At 44.3% G+C, this 25,169-nt stretch overlaps 1 protein-coding gene across 1 annotated transcript; it reads right to left on the reverse strand.

Moving 5' to 3' along the window:
* Positions 1-981: 981 nt before the first annotated feature.
* LOC139649409 (arginine-glutamic acid dipeptide repeats protein-like) lies at positions 982-20,929 on the reverse strand. The gene is made up of 13 exons (XM_071525799.1): positions 20,880-20,929; positions 19,973-20,053; positions 8,657-8,819; positions 8,427-8,519; positions 7,608-7,807; positions 7,115-7,276; positions 6,893-7,006; positions 5,408-6,786; positions 4,509-4,731; positions 3,697-4,414; positions 3,058-3,201; positions 2,751-2,931; positions 982-2,632 (listed from the first exon to the last, which is right to left on the reverse strand). Exons 5-13 carry the CDS (start codon positions 7,683-7,685, stop codon positions 2,599-2,601), a joined length of 3,033 nt encoding a protein of 1,010 aa, XP_071381900.1. The 5' UTR covers positions 7,686-7,807; positions 8,427-8,519; positions 8,657-8,819; positions 19,973-20,053; positions 20,880-20,929; the 3' UTR covers positions 982-2,598.
* Between the last annotated feature and the right edge of the window lie 4,240 nt (positions 20,930-25,169).

Raw genomic sequence — 25,169 nt, forward strand, 5'->3', positions numbered from 1 at the left:
AAAATGGAAGGTTGAAGAATTGGAACAGCAATCCTCAATCCATTTTGTAACACATTTCCCCCGTCAGCCGAAAGTTGTATTATTCAAGAGCAAATGTAGGACAGGAGTATTATCAAAATAGAAGCACAAACAGTCCCTCTGCTCAACTCAAATTATAAAAACAGAATATGGAGGTATAAAGTGTACATTTCTGCTGTCTTCCTGGTGGATGCCAGCCAGTGAATGATCAGCAAGTAATTCAAAATGTTTACCCTTTAAAACAGGATTAATGTGTCTCATGGCTGCTGAGATTTAATACTAAGGCACATGTTAAGAATTCTACAGTCAATCCATTTACTACCAGCTGCTACTGTATATCATAACAGTTAAGAATTCACAGAAATAAACATTCAGTTCATTGATGTATCACAAAGCATAAAAAAGGATAAAATCATATCTTGTGGTGTAACTTAGTCGTTTATTTTAATTCCACAAATTTTTCAAAAAAATTACAAAATACTCAAATGGAGAGAACACAGGACTCACAATTTTTCTTATTATTTCTACTTTTTGTTTACATTGTGTCATCCCATGGCGACTACTAATATATACAATAAGCTTCAAGATACCAGTATATATATAAATCTTAGCAGTCAGAATTTACATTCTGCTATTGCCGCTTTGAAACAAGAAGCTAAACCATTGACAACACTTAACATCAAAGGTTTCGGAGACACAAAAGAGGGACTAAAAGGCAAGGGAATCGTCAGGAAACGAGGCAAAGGAAGATGAGGAGTACATCAGAAGAGAGAGACAGGAATCGGTAGAAGATGGCAAGACGGAGTGACAGGTTCTTGTCAGGGCTTGAAAGACTTTTTAATTTTTACGGGGGCATGACGTGGATTATATTTTCAAGCATTCAAATGGATGTCGTCAATTATAGTGCTCAAAAGGGAGAATATGATCACTTTCAAACTAAGTACAGCTTCTTTGTGTGGTAAAAAAAAAAAAAAAAAAAAGCAAAACAAAAAGCCACAGTTTTCTAAGTGTCCATGACAGTCAAAAAGGTCTTAGTGCATGGAACAAATTAAGAACTCATATCTCATGGCCACAGAACAAGAAAAAAACAAAACATGGGCGAATGTACACTGGTATGACAGGTGAACACTACTTGTAACAGTCAGTCAGTGGCACACACACAACACACCACCCCAGAGACCCAGGAGGCTGTGTGTATCCCTAAGGAACCTAGGCAAAGGAAATCAATGTGGGGGGAAACACATACACACACCATCATCGACCCTCCACCTCCTGGTCGTCACGTGTAGGCAGGCCCCCTCTAGTGTCACAGTGAACATTATTACAGCCTGGCTGGAGAATGACCCAGCCAGATATGAGCCCTGCAACAAACATGAATGACTAGACCAGGTAAAAGAAGGGCACACCACAACACATCTAGCACCGACACACAACCATTCACACGTTAAAACAATCCTAAAGTCCTATTAGGCTCCCATTATAGTGTAGAAACGTTAAAATTCAGTTCCCAATAATCGGTCACAGAACTGGAATTAAAAGAACATGAAGCGATTTTACATTTCTTCAGTTCAGCCAAATATGTTTCTAATGTCAAAATTCTTAAAATCCATAGATAAAATCTCTCTAAAAACAGTAATGAAATATTTTTTTCATTTTGTTGACTTAAATACTGATTTTAAGCAGAAGGATAAAACCAATTGGTGGAGCTCAAGGATACACTCCCAGTGCAAATTTATTTTTTCCCCATGGCTTTAGTGTGCGCTCCACAGAAGCCTCAGTGACGACCGTGTCACCTTTTCAAGTGTTTCAAATCATTAACTCAACGTGTTGAGTTTAGACATTCTGACAATCTGGTGCGTGTCAAAGGTGTGTGATGAATGGATGTGGTGTGACAGCTTTATGGTTTACATAATGGATGTGGGACTAAATCTTACACAGCGATGTCAGAGGAACGTCACACCTGAACCTTAACTCTCTCAGAGACCGCTGTCTGCTCATATAATGCCATGGTGCTCCCCTCTGAAACAAGGGATAATGCATCAAAACAAATATATTGGAGGTTGAAACGACTTGGTTTGGAGTCCACACCTAGTAATAATAATAATTATAATAATAATTATATGTTTATATATACTATTTACAGACTCAAAAACGCCATGCTGTAGCTTTTCTTAAAATTATGAAAAACCTCCAACAATGTATTAAAATAAATGTTGAATTTAAGATAGCACTTGTTATTTTTCCATAAACGGCCTGACCGGTCTTGTCTTTTTTTGTTGATAAGCACAGTGTCTTGTTCTAGCACCTACAAAAACGTCAGGGAAGCTTGTCATGCAGGAGTCTTGAGGACATTGTCACTACTGGCTATATACCAAAGAAAGTCAATGTCTTGAAAAATAATAAAAAAAAGTCCTTGACAGGAACAAAAACCAATATCAGAAGAATTCTCAGACGATCCACTTGGCCTTTTCCGTTCTTCAAAACTGAATGTGTTCAGAGGAAACTCGAGTGCCTCTGCAAGACTGTTCTGTAACAACTTCCCGTGTCCTGCGCCTGTTTAGCTCTGCCTCCCTTGGCTGGTTACAGCTGCTTGTCGCTCTCCTTCTTCAGCCGGCTGAAACACAACAACATCTAGCGTCAATATCTGGAAGATCTTTTCAAAATAGAGGCACATCCTGTCCATTTAATTTTTTGTTTTTCCTTTATTTTTCTATGTGTGTTGCACATCTGACCTGTAGTAGTCCTCCTGGCCAGGCAGCGGCCCTCCGTGCATGTGGTGGTGCCCGTGGAGCCACTGCTGCTCCATGGCCAGCCTCTGGAGCTCAGCTGACTGGGCATGCATGGCCTGGAGCTGGTGGGCTGCCGACATGGGGGGCGGCAGACCTCCTTGTAGTTCCCGTGGGTATGGAGTACCTGGAGAAGACACACACATGAGATTTGATCAGGGGATGGCAGAGCTTTTCATATCCAAAAAGATTAGACTGATAAATTGGCTGTGATATTAATGTTAATAAGAGTTGATATTGGCTGAGAACTTACCAAAGACTGGGTGGCGCAGCATCTCGTGTTCATGCGGTGGCTGGCCAAGGAGCGGGTTGGGGATGGCGCCGGGCGGGTAAGGGAAGCGGGCCAGGTGCGGTCCAGCTGCCAGGGGATCTACTGCCAACGGATGGGCCCCAGAACCTGGGGGACACACAAGACATTCACCACCACCTTCTGGGTGTCAGTCTTTTAGGGTCAAGGTACACTCATCAACAGATAATGTATCACAGACATTGCATGCCACAGCAGTTAATGAAACAGAACTTAATATAATGTTACTTCTCTCAAGGTTGACTGAAAGAGTTTAAAGTGCAAATATCAAGTAAAACGTTTCATTCCAAAATTAGATATCTACCATTTCCAATGACCAACTGACTGACAAAATGGTTGCTAGCAAGAAAATAACATTTTAGTCAATGTAATTATTTGTGTTTTTTCCAATATTGAGCAATGAACATCAGAATATTTATTTTTCTCAAAATCAATATACATTTTGGAATGCAGCTCTTCAAACTACTCTCCAAGCATTCCTTATGATTTCATTGGTTGGTAAGAGTATTCATATTTTTTCAACATTTAAACTGTAATGTGTAATCAACAGTGATATTGATGTATACAAGCAGGGCTTTCGCTCACCTTGGTGCAGGGGGTCTTGCTGGTGGAGATGGAGGTGTGAGTGAATGTGCGAGTGCTGGTGGTGGTGCGGCGTGACGTTGAACATCTGTAGGCGGGCGATGGGGTCATTGGTCACCGAGGCCATCCTCTCAGCGTGGAGTCTCTCTGCAGCCAACCTCTCTGGGTAGCTCATCTCCGGCCGCAGCTGAGGCCCGGCGAGGGCCAGCCGCTCACGCTCTAAAGGGTTCAGGCCCGGGTGGAAGGAGGCGAAAGGGTGCGGGCCGGCCATGGGGGGCAACGTGATGGCCCCGTGCCGGGCAAAGTGCTCCATGGGGTTTGTTGAGGGGTGTAGACTGTCCAGCTCTGGAGGCTTGACCTCGAAGCCAGGTTTCATCCTTTCCCTCAGCTCCCTCTCGCGAATCTCCCTCTCGCGCATCTCCCGCTCTCGCAGCTCACGCTCCCGCATGCCCGGGTCGGCGTTGTACAGGCCGGGCATGTGATAGGCCAGCAGGGGGTCTGCGGGGTTGAGGGAAACGAAGAAGGGGTGGTTGCGATTGGTGGGGGACATGACGTGGGGACGGGCGTACTCGCTGAGGGTGCGCAGGGCAGGGGTGTCGGGGCCGATGTACGGAGGCACGGCTGCAATAGTAGTGGGAGGGCCGTCAAAGGGCGGACGCATGTGGGCGGGGCCGGCCATCTGGGGCTCGCCCATTCTGCCCTCATGTGATGAACTGGCTTTCTGTAAGGAGAGAGATACCATGTTTAGTAACAAATTCTAAAGAAACTTTGTAACCACTGCCAAACAGAGGTAAAGGGAGACAAACTAAACTCACCGCAGCTCTCTCCGCTTCCTTTTCTCGTTCCCGCTCTCTTTCTCGTTCTTTTTCCCTCTCTCTTTCTTTCTCCTTCTCTTCCCTTGCTTTCTGTTCTACCTCTCTCTTGGCTTTCTCCAGAGCCTCCTCTCGTTTCTTGGCCAGTTTGGAAGAAGCCAGCGGAGTGAAGTAGAAGTCTGTCCTAGCACACGAGTTGTAGCCTCGGTCCAGGCACTTGTAGAACCTATGGTCATGGTGGAGAAAAAACATATAATACCATCAACATTTACTCAGCAGAACATTCTGAGTTCAGTTTCAGTTCATAAATTAATACTCGTTACATACAGACAGAATATACTAGAGACAAGGAATTCCTGCTTCATTTTGCATCTCCAGTAGCAAGGCAATGTTCCATTAGACGAAAGATAGATGGCTTATGTTAGCCACATTAGGCCATTATTCAAAAGGAAACAAACTCCCTTGGCATTCACTTTTGCTGCTATGATGACTGTGTATTAAGAACCTCATTGCTATTCATTGGCAGTCTGAGAGCCACTTAAGCACAAGGGAACTACAGATACTTATATTCAGAGGCCTCAGTTCACTCACATCTTACTGTAATTAATCTCACTGCTTTCCATCCTGGATAATTCCAAGCCATCAGCCACTCAGAGCTCAAGGCTAATTGTGGCCTTGGATGCTTGTTTTGCTGAGGACATTCAATTTGCCGCGTACATCAAAGCCATAAAATCTGAAGGCAGAGACTCTTTGTTGTTGATGGTTTTGAGAGCTAATCAGCATCCCCAGACAAGACAGTCAGCAGCTCTCCAGACTGTTGATAAACAGCTTGGGCAGGTGTATTTTTTTTTTTTACAGCTAGTGTGGGGGTGGAAGTCAGTGTGAGTGTTGGGCAGACATACCGTGCTGATTGGCTGGCGTGGCTGGGCGTATTGACGACGGTGGGCTCGGGGGAGGGGCTTCTCTGTGGGGGTGGCGGGCTCTCTGGCTCTTCTGTCTCGTCCAGAGGCTCCTCTTTGATGTGTACAGGCGGGAGTGCAGGGCCCGGGCCAGCACAGGTGACAGAGGCAGGAAGTGGCATGGAGATGGAAGAGGAAGAGGCGGAGGAAGATGGAGGCTGTAAGCCCGGCATGGAGTTTGATGAAGATGGGGGAGGGCCGGTTGGAGGTAGAACGGTATTGAAAGGATGCGGCGGGAACGGTGGCTGTGGTGGCCCACTGGGGTGTGAGGCTGCTGCGGAGGGGGGCAGAGGGGGAGCTGGAGGAGGCTGGTGGCTGGCTGATGGTGGGAGGCTTTGGGACTGGGTGAGGACTGGAGGCTGGGCTGGGGGAGGCTGAAGCTGCTGCCCCTGAGGCATGAGCTGGAGGGGAGGTGGGTGCGCTGATGGAGGATGGTGGGTGGATAATGAACTGAGGGGCTTGAGAGCAGGTGGTGGGGGCAAGTTGGAAGGCATCTGAGGGAACGGAGGTGCTGACAGGTGGGGTGGGTGTTTGTGGGACTGTGGATTGGATATTTGAGGGATGGGCGTGGTGGGTGGGGGCTTGATGTGAGGCATGGACATGGGGGCGGGGGGCAGGGGCTGCTCTCGGGGAGGCTGGCCTGAACTCTGGGTGGATGACTGGGACTGGGAGGGAGGTGTGTGTGGTCTCTGCTGTGGCTGGCCAGAGATTGACGATGGTGGGACCTGAGACTGCCCCACAGGGAAGCCCTGAGGGGGCATGGAGTGAGGGTGAGGCATGTGTGACGGGCCAGCCTGCAGTGGATGTGGCATGGGAGGAATGGGGCCGTGATGTGAGCTGGGTAATGACTGGGGTGGGACTGGGGGACCAGGAGGTGGAGCCTGAGTCATAGGTGAATGTGGAGAGGGGAGCCTTTGAGGATGGAGGGACGCTCCTGACTGAATAAGAGACATCGGGCTAGCCTGGGGCAGAGGCTGGGGAGGTAGAGAGGTGGAGGCCGCTGTGGGGGAGACCTGTGGGGGTAGTGAGGGGGCTGAGGTTGTAGGTGGAGTGGGGGCCGTGGAGGCGGCAGAGGTGCCTGGCTGACACTGGATGACTGGGGGGTGCTGGCCCTGCAGGAGCTGCTGCTGCTGGGCAGAGGAGTCTGAGTCACTCTCATTGTCACGGGGGCTGGGGATGCTTGGGGAGGAGCTCCGGTTATCCTGGTCAATGTCCTTAGGATCACTGCTCAGCTCCTCATTGATGCTGCGTCCATCAGAGCTCTCGCCCTCTCCCTCCCCTTCCCCCTCGCATTCTGAGGGCGAGTCGGGCCGACTCAGCTCCTGAGGGACAGAGAAGAGAGAAGTGTGAGCATCATATGACCGACTCTAGGCACTACTGCAATCCCTTATAACACATGGATAAGCAAGTCAAGCACTACAAGCTTACTTGTGTCTTGGACTTCTTTGCGCTAGCCCTCTCAGGCTCTTCTGTGTCTGACGCCCCCTTCTCTCTCTGCCGTTTGGCACTCTTCATAGGTGAGGGAGCCTCCTCCTTAATCTTCTGTGTGAACAAAGCAGATGAGAAATTAGGGTATATTTCACTGAGCTTACACAGATGCATGCATAGTAAAACATAGTAAAAGCTTCAAGGAGCCTATGCTGTGTGTACCTTGCTGGGCTTCTTCATGGAGTCTGTCTTGCTGTCAGTGCTGTCGGTGCTTGCTGCGCTGGGTGAGGTGCGTCCGCTGGAACGCAGGTCCTCATTGGTGGGCGAGGCTCGGCCATCAGGACTGGCTGTCTGCTTCTTACGACCACTACGTAGCGTCGACATCTGTTAACAACAAATAGAACCAGCACAAGTCACAACCAACTTAAGCCCTCCACATAGTGTTGCGATATAAATTGGAAGAAATTAAGATGGACATATGTCATGTTCATTTCCAAATTTGTAATTTTGTAACTGTAATACTTTCTGTAAAACCAAATATATGAAACAATGCATGATTTAGTTGTACTTGTGCTACTTGTCTAGAGACAGTCATTGCTTGATGGATGCCTGCTTTTGTAGTCTGGCTCTACATGGCTCTAGGGAGAACTCTGACGACTATGGACGGTGAAGGTGTAAATAGAGGGATAGATGAGGAGCATGAGTGTGTGCGCACCGAGCCTCGGTTCCGTCGGGTCCTCATGCTATGCTTCCCGCTGAGTCCATCCTCTTCCTCTTTGACAGGTTTGAACATAAATGGCGGTGGGTCCACAGGCTTCTCGATGGGGGGCAGCTCACCGTACTTCTTGAAGTGAATGCGGCAGTCTGTGCACAGCAAGATGTTCTCCCGGCCCCCGTGGTGCCAGTCCTTGGAGGCTGAGGAAATCCATTTACACTTGTGAAATAACACACTCACACAGGCGGTATGAAATACAAACAATACATGGAAATGATTTCACAACCACAGCAGTATTGTAGCTACAGAGAATGTGCTTAACTAACTCTGTAAATCGACACCCAATAGATGTTTGTATTATCATTCATGCTTGAACTGAATCAAAGATAACTGCTAACAACAGTATATCAGCAGATAAACTCCAACTCTGTCTACTAAATACTGGATTAATTCAAATTCTCACATATGAGTACCAGTGGGGCCTATATGGGTTAACACTAAACAGCTAAAGTTATTAGCCACCCTTGTTGTGGTGGCAGTCATGTTAAGTGTCGTCAGATGGGAGGTTGGCACTGGGAGCCAGCTGTGTGGAAAGAGGGGAAGGATAATGAGGTGGAGAGAGTGAACGAGCTGTGGGCTCATGTCTGATTTGATCAAATTAGTCCTGACATCCTCTGATGCCCATCTGTCACACAGCGCTGGGTGGTGCGGGCTCGCACTGATCACAATCAGGATAGGAATAGTCATGTAGGTCCATATGACATCTAATCGCCTGTGTGCGTGTATGTGTGTGTGTGTGTAGATGGAAGGCTGTCTTACTGGTGGTAAAACAGTGGCGGCAGGCGTAGCCCTTCAACTCCTGTTCGCTGTCTTCACTGTCAAAGTCATCTTCACTGGCTGAGCTGAGGTCCACTGGAGGAGTGCAAGAAAGAAAACACACTTAACGCACATCGCTCAAACACCAACAACAGAAAGTGCCACCAAAATATTCCAAGTCGTGTTTCCCTCATTTCACTCTGCCCATTCACAGCAGGGTCAAGTATACTTACAGAACTCGCTGGAGGGGGGGCGTGAGGGAGTGTTGACAGGAGTTGAGGCAGTCCGTGTTTTGATGCGGCGGAAGACGGGCTGGCGGCGGTGTCTGCGGTGGGCTCGAGAACTGGCTGCCTCGGGAGTCTTCTTCCAATAGTAGTAGAAGGTAATTAGCTCCCCCTGCAATGAAACACAGAACGGATGCTGTTGAACAGGCAAAATAACACAGGAGTACACACAGGCCACGCATGTATTTCTAATGAGGAGGGAGAATCAATTTGGTGTGCAAAGAAAGATCAGGAAAATTAAAAACAGCTGAAGGAGTGAATATTAATATAAGTTCAATTTACCCAAAGATACTGCACATTTTTAAAATTGCCACTGTGAAATATTTGAAGTTAGGTTGCACAAAATATGTGGAAAACACTCATTAGCAGTCACCACAGTATTTCACAAAGAGAGGCCACAGAGTGGGTCACTCCATGCCAGGTTTTGTAGCTGGCCGGGCGTGTTTGTGCTGCGGCCGTGTCTGTCCCAGGATTAGGCGAGGAGGCTCACTGAATGCAGGGGTATTAGGATCAGTGCATTGGTGGCTGCCTGGGTGGCAGGCGCTTGAATGGGAACAAAAGAACATGTCGGGGAGAGCTTTGGCGCTACAAATAGGGAGTGAAATGGCTCCTCGCCCCTTCACTGGAAGAGTCAATTGAACTTTAATCAAACATTCGGAGGGGCGCGCTTGCCAGCGAGCGAGGCGGATAAATCCAGTGCACAAAAGGCCGCCAGGAAATCAATACCCAACTGAAACATTAACACATGCAATCATGGATCAGAAAGCACTTTGCTGAGGCAGCCTGTGCAAATTAACTGCCGCTTTCCGGCCACACTCAAAATAATACACAAGCCTTGAAAATTGGCGACAGGAGTCAGGGACAATTATGTAGTTTCCTGTGGGGTTTTGCCTTTCTCCCTCACTATGAACTCTCACTTGTTACTGGTCTTCCACTGGCTCTATAACGAATTCATGATGGGGTAGTGTGATTGTTAGGTGAGGTGTAAGTCACCTGTAATCTTTAAAGCCCAGAGGACACTCATCTACTATCCAAGGTCTGTTAAACTGCTGTTCAACAAAGCTCCCAGGGTTTAATGGCTATTGATTGTTTTCCTTCCCTGCTTCAGCTGGGAAACTTGACATAAATTAGTCAGTACACTGCGCTCTAAAATGTGTTAACAGCTTTGCAGCAAACAGCTTAACATCTTCTATCAAAAATTATCCAAAAGGAACAATGGCAGGAAAGGTTTTGATGAAATGGTGGACATCTTAAGAAGGCTATAAAAGGCTGCTCACTCTGAACACAATGTTCTGACTATATATTTACACAACTGTATTAACTTCTTAGTTCTTATCTGGGCAAATGCAAGACTATCTCAGGCCCGTTGGTTCCACCATGTTTACTGTGAGGAAACATTGGCCAAGGATCACGTGGTTGTTCCTTTATCACTTCAACAAGCCTTGTGAATATCTGACATTAAGGTACAAGATTAGTCTATCTCAATGACTGCTTTGATTGGCAGAAACAGCTCAACTCAGTGGGCTTAGGCCAGTTTAATAAGATCTGCCTTTATGTAGCTCTTAGGAGAAATTCATATCTACCAGTGCCTGTAGGACTCCATCTTATCAGGCGAAGCAGTGCTGGAAACATTTACTGAGGGTGTTTGAGCTCAATGAAACCTTCTCACATTGCAGGGTAAATTAAGGTGCTGTGCTGTGCCAAAGCCATTGCTCCAGCATAAAACTGTCCCAAACCCCCTTGCTTGTGCTAAGTTCTCAGACCGAAAGACTTCTGCAGTTGAGCACATCTGGATTAGTGGGATGGATTCCACATGCCTCGCTGAGTGGGAGCTCAGCAGAGACAAATCACCACGAGGATTCATAACACATAGGCCAGTTAGATGAAGAGGGAATGATGCACCCTCTACTTGTGGGACAACATGTACGGCACTTCGAATAACCTTTAAAAACTATTTTTGGAAGTTCCACTTTAGAGAACACGCACATGGTGAGAGCAAAGCAGCCAATGCCCATTATTTCCCCTAAAAGCTACTTATGCTCTATTATGTTACCATGTGTTTGTGCATCTACTTCAGCTGGTACAGAACCTTCTAGTTGTTTTCTGAGTCTGCCTCCCTCTTTAGCCTGGCTGGTCGGTCGGGAAGGCAGGGCGCAGGTGCTAGCTGAGGGAAGGCAGGCGTCCTGATGCGAAATCTAATTGAAATGTGCAGATCAAAAGTGTCGAGTGGTGCCGAGCGCTGGCTTTGCTCTGTGCTTAATGACTGTTCTCAGCAGTGCCTCTCTGCCTCCTCGCTGCAGGCTGACAACCACACGGCCTCAACAACAGCTTGGCAGACACAGGGAAAGGTCACCCTGCCCCTCCATCACTTACACTGTGTCAAGTACCATTACATTAGGCAGGGGCTAATGAAAACATTAACTTGAGCTTTTGAATGGGAACTAACAGGTGCACTGATGAGCTTGTAAAGCCGTATGTAACTGGTGCGAAAGAAGCAGCAAAACACTGTCAAAGTCCATCTGCCAGGTTTAAAAGTTACTTCTGGTGGAGAGCCCATTGTTATATGACCAAGAAAAAATTAGGTCTGGGGTGCCCATAAGAAAAAAAAAATGTTTATTTACTTAACCAATTTGGATTTATAGTCACATAGACAAAGGAACGATTGATCTTTCCAGAGACAAAAATTTAAATGTGGAGTGGAATAATGTATGATGCCTGGATGAGAGGAGTGCTGCCGAAGATGAACATGGCATTCCTGTGGTTGAGAGAGGCCTCACGCTGTAAATTAGTGTCAAAGAGAGATTGACAGGTTACCTCTGCCAACCTGCCTGTGTGTCAAGTTTGGTTTCTCTGAAGCCACACACGTCCATTCTCTCAGACTGACTGTGTACGTTTCCCTATCATAAATGTCACTAAGTCTTTGTCATGCTGGCATATGCCCAAGGCAACACTGTAACTTTCATTACCTTCCGTTTCTTCTCCGAGTACATGTATATCTAATGAGGCTTCAAAGCAAAGCTGCCCCTTCTTCATAAAATGAAGACTGCGACATAATAGAAACAATTTCATAAAGCTCTACCAAAAACAATTCACTGGTATGTGGTATAAAAAAAAAATACTTAATGGAAATGCTTGAAATAGAAATCAAGAATGGCCCTGGCCTCCGCACCATAATTTTCCCCAACCCACTAAATCATTGCAGAGCAGTACAGAGTGTGCTGCTGCTCCCCAGAACATGAGATAGTGACAACATAAGCTTGGTATTATAAGGCCTTTTAGAATGCTTCCATCTGCAGGAGCTTTCTGGCCGGTGGATTATCCGACAAGGAAAGGGCTTACCTCATATCACGACACTCAGGGCTTCCATTCCAGTTATTGCCACTTAAAATGGTAGTCTATATACAAGTATGTATGTGTGAAATTGACAGTGTACGAGTTCCAGATTGTGTGCAGCAGTGTTTCCTTTACATGCATTCAACCATGGCTGAGAAACGTGGCAAGATCATCACAGAAAAGATTTTTACAATTTAAATTGCACGTCTGCTATGAGGCATTTTCTGAAAGTCGATGCATTGCAATTTGCAGAAACTACATGTAAAATAACCCAAGCTGTGTCTAGAGCATTAGAGGGAAATTTGAGGGATAACTATCATTACAGTGTTTGCCCTGAAAAGGGGGAAAGTGTTGGCACAGAGATGCATAGTGTTGCCTCTTCTGAGATTTCACTTGCACTAGTCAGCAATGAGCTTAACATGAGAGGAAACGGGCATTTCTTGGCCTCTTGATAAAACCTTTGACACAATGCTTTTTAAGGAAAATTTCATAATTGAGAAGCAAGCCACTACAACTCTTTTTAGCCAGCTTCTATTCAACTTGTTTGGACTTATTTGAACAGAATTAAAACCACATTATTCAAAAAACATACTACACTGTTTCTAAAATTATTTATGATCTTGACTTCCACTAGTAATAGTTGTTTATTTTTAAAGGGCAAGTGCACCTCAAACATACATATTGTGCATTGACATTTTGATAGAATACAAGTGGAGGAAAATGTACTCAGTCTCTAAATACTAGCAATTTTATATTATCAGTGTTATAATTCATAAACTGATTGAGCCAGTTTTCTACTCTGTCGCTTTGTTAAATTGTCTCATGTCATCTTATTTCCCTGCCTGTAAGATTTAGACTTGATAGGATTTATTCTGAAACCATTATATCCACTATAAAGGCTGGGTGGGAGTGCAGGCTGAGACTGAGTGGGAGTGCAGGATCCTTCACTGGGCTCGGTGGTCCTGTGTGCGCGGGCAGGGCTGAGGGCGAGGGCTAAACTCATGTATTTACACACTCATCCCCTCTCAGGCCCAGGCCTGAACAGATGGTTTCTGTTTTTCCTGGCAGATTTGTGACAGAGCCACAAAAGGCCCCTGCTTTGACATGAAGCCAAACGGTTAAGGCCGTTACTGGCAAGAGCAGGGGAAGGAGGAGAGAACAGGGGAGAGCAGGGGAGGGGGAGGGCCAAGTGTGGAGGAGAGCCGAGAGGGAGGAATAAAGAGCCAACGGAGGATAACAATGGACAATCAACCTTGAATCTAACCACAACCCTTCCTAAAAAAAATCTCTCAGCAACTAAAAATCTCTCTCCTAAAAATTTCAGACGACTTAGCAGGAACCAGGAGAGCAGAGAGCAAGGGGAGCATGTGATTTCTGGGTTCTGGTGGCTGATACTGAGTTGTGTAAACATCCATTAGTGCAGCCAGGCTGTGCTCCTCCTGCTTCCTCCACAATCTGCAGCCTTAGGAAGGAGGAGTGCTGCCTGACTCATTTCAGTAAGGTGGAGGGGAATCTATTTCTTTGAGCAAAATCAAACCAAGGTTTAATGATGTATCTAATCTACCAATGTACTTTTTAATTCCTCACTAAGCATGGCACGTTGTATAGTATATGCTTTCAGTGAGAAGTACTTTTCTTTCACCCTAAGGCTTACTGTAGGGGGTAAATTTGTAAAAGCATATATGGCCAAGCCTACTAGGAGCATAATTGCGATGCCTACAGGGCAAATTAACAGTTAATTAGGTGATAAAAATGGATGTTTATTTACCTAAATTCTTTCAATGGCAGTCCTAGTAGAAAGTATCTAGATGAATGCATTAAGGAATACAGATAAAATTGTCTATTACTTCACTTCATCAGGCATTTGTCACATAAAATGCAGATAACCAGTTAGTTTGCTGCTAGCAGCTACCATCTGACTTCCAATAAAAAAATATAATAATGGGCACTAGTTACATAGACAACATAAATGCAATTATAAAAACATTTTTGTTGCAACATGAGAAATACCAGGTGAAATTCCAGAATAAAATGTGAAATGTTACGGTATCCCTGTTATGGTGTTCGTTTTATAGAATTGCTAAATGTGATTACATTTTGCTTTTTACAGTGAAGGACAGTATATTTTCATAAATTCACCATGACAGTTTCTGACACCGAAAGAAAATATCAAATTAAGTTTTATATTTCATCTTATACTCCTGAAATTGCCACAGATGCACAATTCACCGAGGACTTTTTGTGAAATGTGGTTCAAAGAAGGTCAAAAATTCAAAGTACCAGCCGCATGTAGCCAATTCAAAAATAGACCTACAGCACAGTGATGCCTCCAAGCCCACGGACAGACGAGGGAGAATGAACAGTGAAAGGGCCTTGGCTGGTGGAGCAGAGTATATGTGAAAGGCGGTTAAATAGACAGCCGTTCCCTGCTGCGCAGAGCCTTTCTGCCGGAGAATGACTGAATAAGCTCTGCTTTCACAGGTCAGGGATGCACATGCTGAAGAATCAGCACTCGTGTTTTTCCTGCTGTAAGCGCTTTTGCCAATGAAAGCAGATTGGACGGCAACAGTGCCTTTTTGCTGGAGGGTCGATTCCTGCGTGTTCTGCTGATAAGCTAGTCCCCAAAAACCACAACATGAAGCCTACCAAAGAACTCAATTACACAGGGAGCTCCCCCTCTCCGTGCTCCATCTATTAGGCTGAAAAAGATTTTGCCTACACTCAGGCATGCTAAATTGCCTGTGGTCTGCTAAAAGAACATCAATACATACTGGTCGAGCTTCTGCCGGCCGACAGCGTTTCCCCGGCATAAACAAGGTATATCATTTACCAAAACACGGAAGCTATTCTGTCACACTCCTGACAGCTGTTGCGAACTGGACCAGGCCCCCTAGTTTGTAACTGGTTTAATTAGTGCTTGAACCAAAGTATTTATAATCACACTCATCCCCAAGGCTCTAGCTGCTGAGCTAAGGACATGGCAATGAATTCAATTTGACGTTTGTACAGATTGTACCGGGGCAAACATCTGCTGTGAGGTTGCGTTGAGAACACTGCTCTCCTGTTGGCCATCCTGTAAATGACAGGGCCTGGGGGGCTGCGCGCTCTCTTTTCTCCTATGGAACAAGGATGCTGCAGTACGAACGGCTCAGCACATCATCGCCAGGTTGATCTGGATCTGAATGTCTATACAAACAATGTTATTTTAATATTTAACAATATTTCACATACAGCCCAGGTCACCATTGCCATCAATCTGGCCATGTATCCTGAAGATGATTGCATGCCCTACAGCCAAAATGGCTTTTGTGCCCTATACTGCAACAGTCACCTGCCACAGTCAAAATGTTAACAATAAATAGCAATCATAAGTGGATTCTCACTGTTCTGTCATTTGTATTCTTGTCGGAGTTGGAAACTGACCCTACTCAGGTAAAACCAATTCAGTTTTAGTTCATGTGCTGCTGAGACTAGACGCAAGGATTACTCTGAATGTAAACAAGCAGTGACTTGACTATTAAATTATATGGTTCAAATGATTATCGCTAGCATATTTCCAACTGTCAGAATCAGCCACCACCTACCTACCTATTTCCTATCTCAGCACATTTGTTTAGTGAGGTAGTGAACATTAGCCATCTAGATAATGTGGCTTCTCCCTTGTTAGCTTTCTAACACACCAGCACTACACTTTTCTGCCTTTCCCACAATCATGCAAAAACAAGAGAGGAAGCAGCAGCAGCATAAAATGTCTGCATGAATCAGCTCGATGCTTTTTTCATTTTTTTTCTCCCCCTCTCTGTCTTATAACTAATGTGGCTGATGTTTGGCAATGCAAGTAGTAGCTTACTGTCTTACTAAAATATGAATAAACTTTTTTTATTACAGATAAAAGTTTACTCAGAAATGTATAAGTATCACTAAGCCACAATTGTTCATTCATGTCAGTGATATTGACAGCACTGTACCAATAAATATATCTTAATACTTAATAGTAAGTCAGATCAAGTTAGGGGGAAGAAACAACACACAACGGAAAGAGAGTCTCAAGGGAAAAACGAAGTACTGATATAAACACACACACACCCACAGACAAACACCAAGATTTTGTTCTGTGCTTGTAAATTGCCTCATTGCGATTGTTATGATTATGATTATTCTATTGTGGATTGCCTGACAAATTAAATGTATTTTGACAAGGGACACTGTGTCCTACTGTAAGTTCCTGACATCGAAAATGAAATTTTGTTATATTTTTTGTATGTGTATTTTTGTATACGCTCTCTCTCATAGAACACAAAGACAAGCTGTACTGCGTTAATTATATTTTACCCATTTGGGGAGTACAAGTTCAAGCATGAGTCAACTCTGCAGTAAAGTTAGTTCTTTACTCATGGCTCCACATTTTACTATACTCAACAGCCTTAAAAATTTGAGTGATGCTGAATACTGAAAATAGCCTTGCCCCAAAAATGGTAAAATTCCAGGTCTGGTTATGATATATAATATATCATATCTGTACTAAACTTAATTTGCAAGTAGACATTTAACATGCTACTAGCTAAAACACAAGTGTGTTAGCGCTGTTCTTCTTTCCACCAACAAAATAAGTGAACAGTCTTATACAAAAATAAACCACAACTTAAGCTAATTTGATCTAATTTTCAACTGTCAATTTCTTTCAAGTGCATAGCAAACGGAGCTATAGTCAATACAATTCTGTTTAGCAATGAGGGGCGGTCCACTGATATCCCCTAAAACCACATTTTCATGAAAAACCTTCCAGTGGAAATATCAGGCAAAGAGTTATCTGTGATCTGCCATTTCAGCATATTTAGTTGTTTGAACACTGGGAGCAGCAATCTCATGTTCCATGACGTCCTCTCTGGAGTGAAGGAAATGGTGGCAGCATAGCCAGTTGCAGACGGTCAGACGACACACCCACTTCCCCCTCCGGGCCTTTATGTGACTTTATATAAAGCATTCCTGAGCGCTAGTCAGGCCTGGTGTGTTTACACAGCGCTGGGTGCTTACCCTTGGCACTGCCTGTTCGAGCCGCGCTGGTGCTTCAGGAGCGGCCCAGCTAATAGGGGCTAGCGGCAGGAACAGTGAGAGGCAGGAACACTGTACTGGCCTCTGAAGTCCTGGCTATCAGCCCAAGGGCTTTATAGTCTATACTCTGGCTCAGCACAGCGGTCTGGTCTGGGCCCAGGGCAGGACATGTTGCAGGAACACCCGCATTTGTGCAAGCCACTTCTTCGTGGATGGCTTGGCATGCAAGTGGAATTATAGAAATATATGTCTGTGCCGAGAGATAGGGGGAAAATCTCTCTCGTTTCCCAGACCTACAAAATCTTGAGAGATTGTTATGCTCCATGTTCCAGAGATACAGTGTGGGAGTGAGCAGGGAGAGAGATTGCCGTTAGGAAAATAAATGGAGCTTTCCTCAGGGTATTGACTGGCACTAGCTCAGATCAGGCTTACAACACAAAAGCAAGTTCAATCATAAGCAAACAGGGGTTTTTTTTTGCTGTGTGACAACCCCAGCTTTTCAGTGTCTATATTGAGCTAACCCCCACCTTACCCTTCTCCTCCGGTCGCTGCTACCCTCCCCTTGCTCTCCCAGTCATTTTCTCCTCTTTTCATATGTTTAAAGGGCAGTTTATTTTCCATTTGCAGGGGGAAAATTAATCTTTCCCTGCTCTGTGGTGGTGGCAGGCCTAGATCCTGGAGGAGGTCTATTACCTCTCCTGCCAAGTAGACTCCCCCTCCAGGTTGAATTGCATTAATACCTCCTTTATAGCCAATCAACCGGACTAGTCATATATTTCAAAACCAGTAAAAATAATTGAGGAAACCTCTGTGAGGAAACTGTATTCACACACTTTAATCTCTTATTCAAGAGGTTCAAATTGGTTTTGAGGAATAAAAATTCCCTTTCTCTCCCTCTCTCACACACACACAAAGGAGGTGACACTAAACAGTTCTGAGTAAAAATATTACATGATATATAGGGATGTTTGAGAAGCAAGGCTGACATATCCTCAGCTCACAGCGGACAAGGAAATGAAGCAGTGAAAAGTATGACAAACACCTTTGATTTTCCTTTGATGTCTGTGTCAACACTGTATCTGCACACTTCCAGTAGGAGCAGCCTCGCTCAAACAGCAAGGTCTGCACTGCTGTATAAAACAAAATACATATCTATGAATAATTTACCTGCTAAGGCAAAGGCATGGAGGACTTTGCAGCCATGTACAACATGTCCCCTTTACAGCCAAATCAAAAATCAAAGACTCATCAAGCTCTAAGGGCTTTCCTCATGCAGTTTCAGGAGAAAAAGAGGTGTATAGTAAAGGAAACACTTGGAGTCAACCCCATAGTCTGTGTGGTGGCCATGTTTTCTTTTCAACAGAATGATCACCTTTAATAAGGTAAGCTGTTCTGGGTTAATCATTGTTAGGCCTGGATTTGACCCATTTGCACCATGTAACAGGTCACGCAGTTGCTCAGCGATGATTAACACATTGACGCACATGCACACACACACTGGAGAAAGAGGAGGGAAACTCTGACAGAGGAACATCCCACTGCCAAGGCACATAAACAAAACAATTACAAGAGCTCCTTTGAGCGTGACAGATATTAACTTGCCCTGTCTCCTACAATTGGAAGCATATCAGTGACTGGCAAACCTTAAAGCTACCAAGATGCCACATCAAAAGGAATCAGAAGAATGACTCCATTGATTTGTGAGGTTAATTTTAGTCATCAATTCGGACTAGTGTTACAGATGCTTAAAAGGTTGGCATTAGAAGCGCTTCAGAGGAGAGGAAATATGTAAACATTACTGGACTGCGGTGAGATAGAAGTTATGTGCAGCTCTTATCTATCTATCTGCCTCGCCTAAGTCAACAATGTTACAAGGGTAATAAAACTTAAGAGTACAACAACAATAACAATAATAATGATCATAATAATAACAATAATAATAACCACAATATTACTAATAATAACAATTCTAAATAATAATAATAATTAATAATGTATGGTGATCATTATCACTGTTGTGCCTGTCCGTGAAACAAGGACGATAATTTCTGTTAAAATTGCTGCTAAAATTAGCCACTATCAGCTGCTAAACATAATTCAAAGTTTCCTTTAAAAGCAAAACTGTTAGAGGCTACATGTTTCTTGTTAAAAAGGTCATAAGCTGTTTTGCAAACCGATTCTTATAAAAGCCATTATGCCATGCTTTTGAGTTTATTATTCCAAAAGTTTGTGAAAATGTAAAAACAGTAATTAACATTTTACCTACCTGTTTTACAAACACTATAGTAGTTTGGGTGCAGTTTTGCTAACCTTAGTGGCTAGGAATTTCTTAAGTGCTACTAAACCTTTTGGCATATTTCACAAATAAGTCTTGTGAATATTCAAGTGCAAAAATGAGATGAAGCGTGCTACTTTTCAGAGCTGAGATATGGTAGGCACACAGTGATTCACACCACATTTGCACGACTTGTTTACTACTTGCAAACTAAGGGTGCTAATTAATGTTCAACATGTGAACTTGTAAGGTTTCAGTAGTTGTCTGCAAAGTACATTTTGGCCTTTCCTCTTTTCTCTCAAGTATAACAAGTGTTTTTCAGAGAGCTAAAGACAGATCTGATAATACTGCAGTATAGTGGTTGGCAGGCAGCACATACTGCATTTCAATAAGGCCTCAGGTTAAAAACCAGTCACCCTAAAAATATCACATTAAAACGTTTTACTGTTGAAACCTTTCCATTAGTTACAAGTGATACGTAACCACATGTACGTCATTTTGTGTGTTACATATCATTATCAATTCTACAAACTAATAATAACTTTGCCACACACACTGAACAAGATTCTAAAATATATAGAGAAATAAATAATAAATAATCTTACCGTTTCTTTGTTGGGTAGCAGCTCTTTCCGGATCCTGAAGAAGTTCTTGCCGAACTGTCTCAGCCCTTTAATGAAGCGCTTCTGTAAATTTTCACAGAGGAAAAGACAGAAAAAAAAAAATCAGTCAGTACCTGTGAAGTCAGCTAAATTGCGACCACATAAAGTTACAGGCTAGCACCACGACAAAAAACGGTGTTTTCCTCTCTAGTCTGTGGTTGGAGAGGTTTGATGTGTATCTAGAAACCTCTGTAGCCTCCGTTTAAACTCCGGAGCAAACACAGCCATGTCAGGGCAAAACGAGAAAGGAAATGACAAGTAAGGTAGCGAGAGACGCTGAGATTATGCTCGCTTTTTCATGTGGGGAGAAAATAACAGTTAGGCAAACCTGATTTTATATAAAAACATACAGACTAGACCTGCTGATGAATATGTTGTTAATCATGCAAGTAAAAAGTTCAAAGTCAAAACCTAAACTTGAGAATTCAAAAGCAAAACATGTCGCACTCTGCATGTTGGATAGTCTTTCAAAATACAGCACTATTTTTATCTGTAAAATTGGCATTTATAAAAGCAAACATTTGAATTTCAGAGTTCATGGAAAACATGTCGAAAGCTAAAATGTACAAATGTATCCTGACAAGAGTGAATCCAAAGGACATGAACTACAGCACGATGACAGAAATTACTACTTCATAACATACTCTGATTTAATCTGACATGAAAACTGAATGAGAACGCAACATCCAGCCATCAAAAAACACAAGAACAAAATGAGAAAAGAATAAATACCAGAAAGCTCAATAACCAAAATGCATTTCTTCTCCTTTAAGAGCCACAGACTGTGAGCCATAAAAAGCGGAGGCTGAAAACATTCATAACCAGCGAAGCAGACAACCAACAGATTTACTTTCTTGTTCCAGAGGCGAGCCCCGTTCCTCAGTGATCTCAGCCAGCCGTTTCCACCAAGTAACTCCGGCAAAAAGCAGGGAAAAGTCCTCAGGGAGCACGGCACAAATCTCTACGTCCAGCCACAGGTAAAGGAAAAATTAGGGGGCAAATCCACAATGTCTCCGACGGTACATCGCTTTTTTACAAGCAAGAAATAGCTTGTCACTCTCTGCTCTTCCACTACAAAGGGGAAGGCTTTACATGTGATCTTTCTGCTAGAGAGCCTCTGGTTCGCAGCAGGCTGGAAAACCCGGAGTGGAGTCCTGTGCTTCACGCTTGTGCCAGGCGGAGCGCTCATTTCAGCCTGTCCTGGCGCCTCTAACGTTTCCCAAGCAGGCTTTATGTCTCTGCCCCCACACAGGAAAACCAAACCACTGCTTTTTCTTAAAACTACACCAAAGCTGCCCATTTCCTTGCAAGGAAAACTACAGCATTCCTTTATATGCATTCAGAGCTTGGGGTGAGCACACACAGAGGCACAAACTCCACTAGCAGCGAGTGTGAGAGGGGAGGCAGGCTGATACAATTTGTGTGGAGAAAGGTCTTGGACACGGTGAAAGGAGACAAGCGAGCAGGAAAACCAGACATGGAGCTGCTCTGTTTCCGGAGTCCATTTTCCATGCCATGTACAGTACGTTATGTAACCACAGATTGTTTACATACCCAGCTTTGGTGGGGAATGAAGGGCAATTTTACAGAAGTAACGCAGCATACAGGCAGCTGTAAAATACAACCACCTTTAAACAAGAAAAATTACAGACGACAAAGAGAAACCTATCTCAACAAGCGGAACGGATTTCTATATTTATCTCCACTACGCAAACAAACTCAATAGCCTAACTTTTTACAAAACAATAACACCAACACAGAGTAATTGTGAATAACAAAGTATAAAAATATAACCCCCAAGTCATACCAGACTAAACAAGCAGAGGCCTAATCAAAAGCCAGATGGAGAGAATCGTGCTCGCTGACAGCTAAATAAAAAGGCCATACTATCTGTGACAAGAGACAGGAGCTCATTTGCATTAATCAGGCTGAAGGTGTAGTGGTTGATTAGCCAGTAGATGGAGCCGTCTCCAACACAAGCGCTCCCGCATGTGACACCCATCTCCACCCCACTCAAGGGGTTAAGAGCAGACTACCTTAAGACTGTCAGTCAAAACCTCCAAAGAGCTCCACATAACCAGAGGAATACCACTGCAAAGATTCAAAGAAAAAATAGTATAGAGCTTGCTTGACAGATGACAACTAAATTAGGTAGATATTCATCTGAAATATTGGCTTAAAATATTTGTGAGAAAGATTTTGTGCAAAATTGCCTGAGGACTCTGTTTGAGGACTATGTGACTGATCCTCAAACAGAGTGAGTCCTACGGATGAGGCGGTGTAATTTTCCATGATGTGCTTAATGCCTGTTTAGCAGCCGTAAGGTGAGAGTGCTGCTTCATTACCTGGGGCCTGGGCTGTGCACCTACTATTACAAAAATCAATTAAACCTGTCGCAGCAGCCCATGTCTCTGTCCTAATTATGTCACCTTAATTATGTTCCCCTACTGTACTATTTACACAACCTGTCCATCCGTCTGCACTGAGGAGCTGTACGCACGCTCCCTCTCTCCTCCTCTGCCCCCTCCCTCTCGTTTTCTTTCTCTCGCTGGCTGCCTCCTCCCTCTCTACATGTCGGCTCCAGTTTAAGGCTCCATTTCAGCTGCCTGGGCTCACTGCTCTCCAGCCCAGCTAATAAATCATCCGCCAATCTGCTCCCTGAATCGCTCTGCCCCTGCTCCGATTGCTCCAGCCCTCCGTTGCTAGGCAACACAGCGGCGGAGGAGGGGCTGAAAGAGCCAGAGCGAGAGAGAGAGAGAGGGAGAGGAGGGGGAGGAGGCAGGGTGGAAGCGCTACCAAATGGCCAGCCGCTGTGCAGAAACAACAGGCTTCTCTCTGTCGGAGAGTGTTCCAGAGAGCTGGCTCTTTTCCCCCCCGAGTTTCCCCTCTCTTTCCCTCAGTGCCTAACAGTGCACTATTGTGAAGCTGGAGAGGAGAAATATAAAGGGAGGAGGAGAGCGAGAGCAAATGGCTCAAAAGGTCATTGTTTTGTGTGCGCACTTCCTGCTTGAGAGTTGATTGTTGAAAGTTGTAAAACTGGTTAAGATCATGCAGGCATATGCACAAAGATGGTATCATTATGATAACGACAGGCAGGCTCGCACATGGAACATAATTCCTTCTAAATGTCATTCCATGAAAACACTGACGCAAGTACAACATTCAGACCCTTACGCTGTCCAACAGCAAACAAAGCCACTTTCACCCAATATGGAGTCATTATACTTGACTCGTTGTTAAAAGCTGACCTTTCCAAGCCTAGTGTGTATAAACCCCAAGGGCCCATGGACAATCAGTCAGCTCTCCAAAACCAAAGGGAGAAAACACTGCCGTCTGATATGAAATATCAGCTCGTAATGAGATTGGCCACGGCGCGCAGAAAGGAAATCACAACATGCTTGGAGATGGGGGAAAAAAGACCACATTGACAGACATGACACTCCCCACATCCTCTCTGCTGTGACACAATTCACAGAAATTACAATCTTTGCTTAGATATACTTAAGTATATGTTAAAGTAGATTTGCCCTTCAGTTAGGAAAGCAAAATATTTTTCAGTGGCCAAAAACCTTATAATATCAGACAATAAAATCTGTGTTTTTTTTTATTTACTCAACAATGTAACATGAAGATATCCTGCCAACCTTTGGCAAGCAAAGTAACATCCTCTGTTTCCTTTGGCTTACACTGATACAAAAGGTGACAGGAAATTCCAGCACACACCCATCCTGCCTGCTATTTAGTTACTTAACAACCCTAAAAAGCATTGCTGGCACTGTACCATAACGGTGATAAAACACACTGTCGACACTAAACCCTAGTTGTAGCCGTGAGAGCTCCCTCTACAGACGGGGACCGCTGAGGTAAAGCGTCTCAGCTAACTTTAAAATAATCAGCGGCTTCCAACAGGAGATACTGTGTGTGTGTACCCAGGCGAGAGGCTGGGAGGCACGGTGTGTTTCATCTGCCTGTGGCGTTTTTGGGTGGGCAGTGTGTCTCAGGTCTGAGGGCTTGTGTTCCACCACTGGGGGGCCACTGCTCTCCTCTCCCTCTTCTTCCTCCCTCCCACCTCGGCGCTGTCGGAGGCCTGCTCCAGTCATCCATCAGCTGAAGACACAGCCGGAGATAAGCCACGGCACAGTGCAGTTGGCTGAGGAACAGACCCCCCGCCCCACAGCAGCGATACATCAGCCTCTCTCTCTCATGGCGACACATAGCATAGCTGTTGCTGCTGCTCCTGATTGTTTATATGGCACCTCCTGTTGGCCACTGCATTATTAGCACCTCTTATTTACAACTTGTTTGAAGTACAACAGCAGCTTCAGGTAAAGAGAGGATAGTGCTAGTGCCAGTATCCTTCAATGACAACTCAAAGTATGAAGGTATTGCTTTTGATAATGATACAATATGATGCATCAAAAAAAAATCCCAATTGCAACTATGAAACCAATGCAAATGTGAAATAATAACAGATTGCAGATTATATTATCAGAGGTTGACAGCATTTTTCATTATGGTAAGTAAAAAACATTGGAACGAGATGCTGTTGTGGGATAAAATCAATTCATTTGATACTCTTCAGATCCACAGAAGCTAAATTTGCTCTAACAATTTTCAGGTTGTGTATCAAGAGATGAGGTAGGCCTTGGCTTACTTACTTGGCTTATAACCTAACACCATTAACAATTGAATAATTCATTGATCACTAATTGAGGCTAACTACAGACTGTAAAGCAGGGTTTTCAACAAGGCCTTTCACCGACACAACACTTTATTACTGCAGCGAAGGCATTCTCTGTACACCTATGTTTTGAGGACATAATCTAAATTTGGCTACAAACCTATTAGAAACAGACTGTGATAGTTAACATTCACAAAATAGGAATTAACAGAGAGATTTTAAGATCTGTGGTCTAGTACCCTATTTCACAAATTGGAAGGAGTGCAAGCATTTTAATTAAAAACAGAAGCCTCATCTGTACTCGCCTAGACAGTGTCAGCAGTGGCCAGCTGCAGCCCAACATGGGACAGCCAAACTTTCATTACCTACAGTCAGTGTCAGTGAGCTCAAAGCACCCCATGTAGTGGCAATTTAGCAAACATTTCTAACTGTTTTTCTCTGCTTATAAATAGAAGTCGA

The sequence above is a fragment of the Centroberyx affinis genome, unplaced genomic scaffold (genome assembly GCF_046629955.1).
Source record: "Centroberyx affinis isolate AG114_WGS23_722 - 3 ecotype Tasmania unplaced genomic scaffold, CSIRO-AGI_Caff_v1 ptg001338l_1, whole genome shotgun sequence".
Classification (NCBI taxonomy): Eukaryota; Metazoa; Chordata; class Actinopteri; order Beryciformes; family Berycidae; genus Centroberyx; species Centroberyx affinis.

Bases quoted from the DNA above. Each gene is read 5' to 3' on its own strand.
- LOC139649409 (XM_071525799.1), bottom strand. From the start codon at position 7,685: ATGTTCAAACCTGTCAAAGAGGAAGAGGATGGACTCAGCGGGAAGCAT. The intron at 7,277-7,607 runs GTGCGCACACAC...TGTTGTTAACAG, and splicing joins CCCGACGGAACCGAGGCTCG to ATGTCGACGCTACGTAGTGG. The intron at 4,732-5,407 runs GTATGTCTGCCC...CCATGACCATAG, and splicing joins CACGCCAGCCAATCAGCACG to GTTCTACAAGTGCCTGGACC.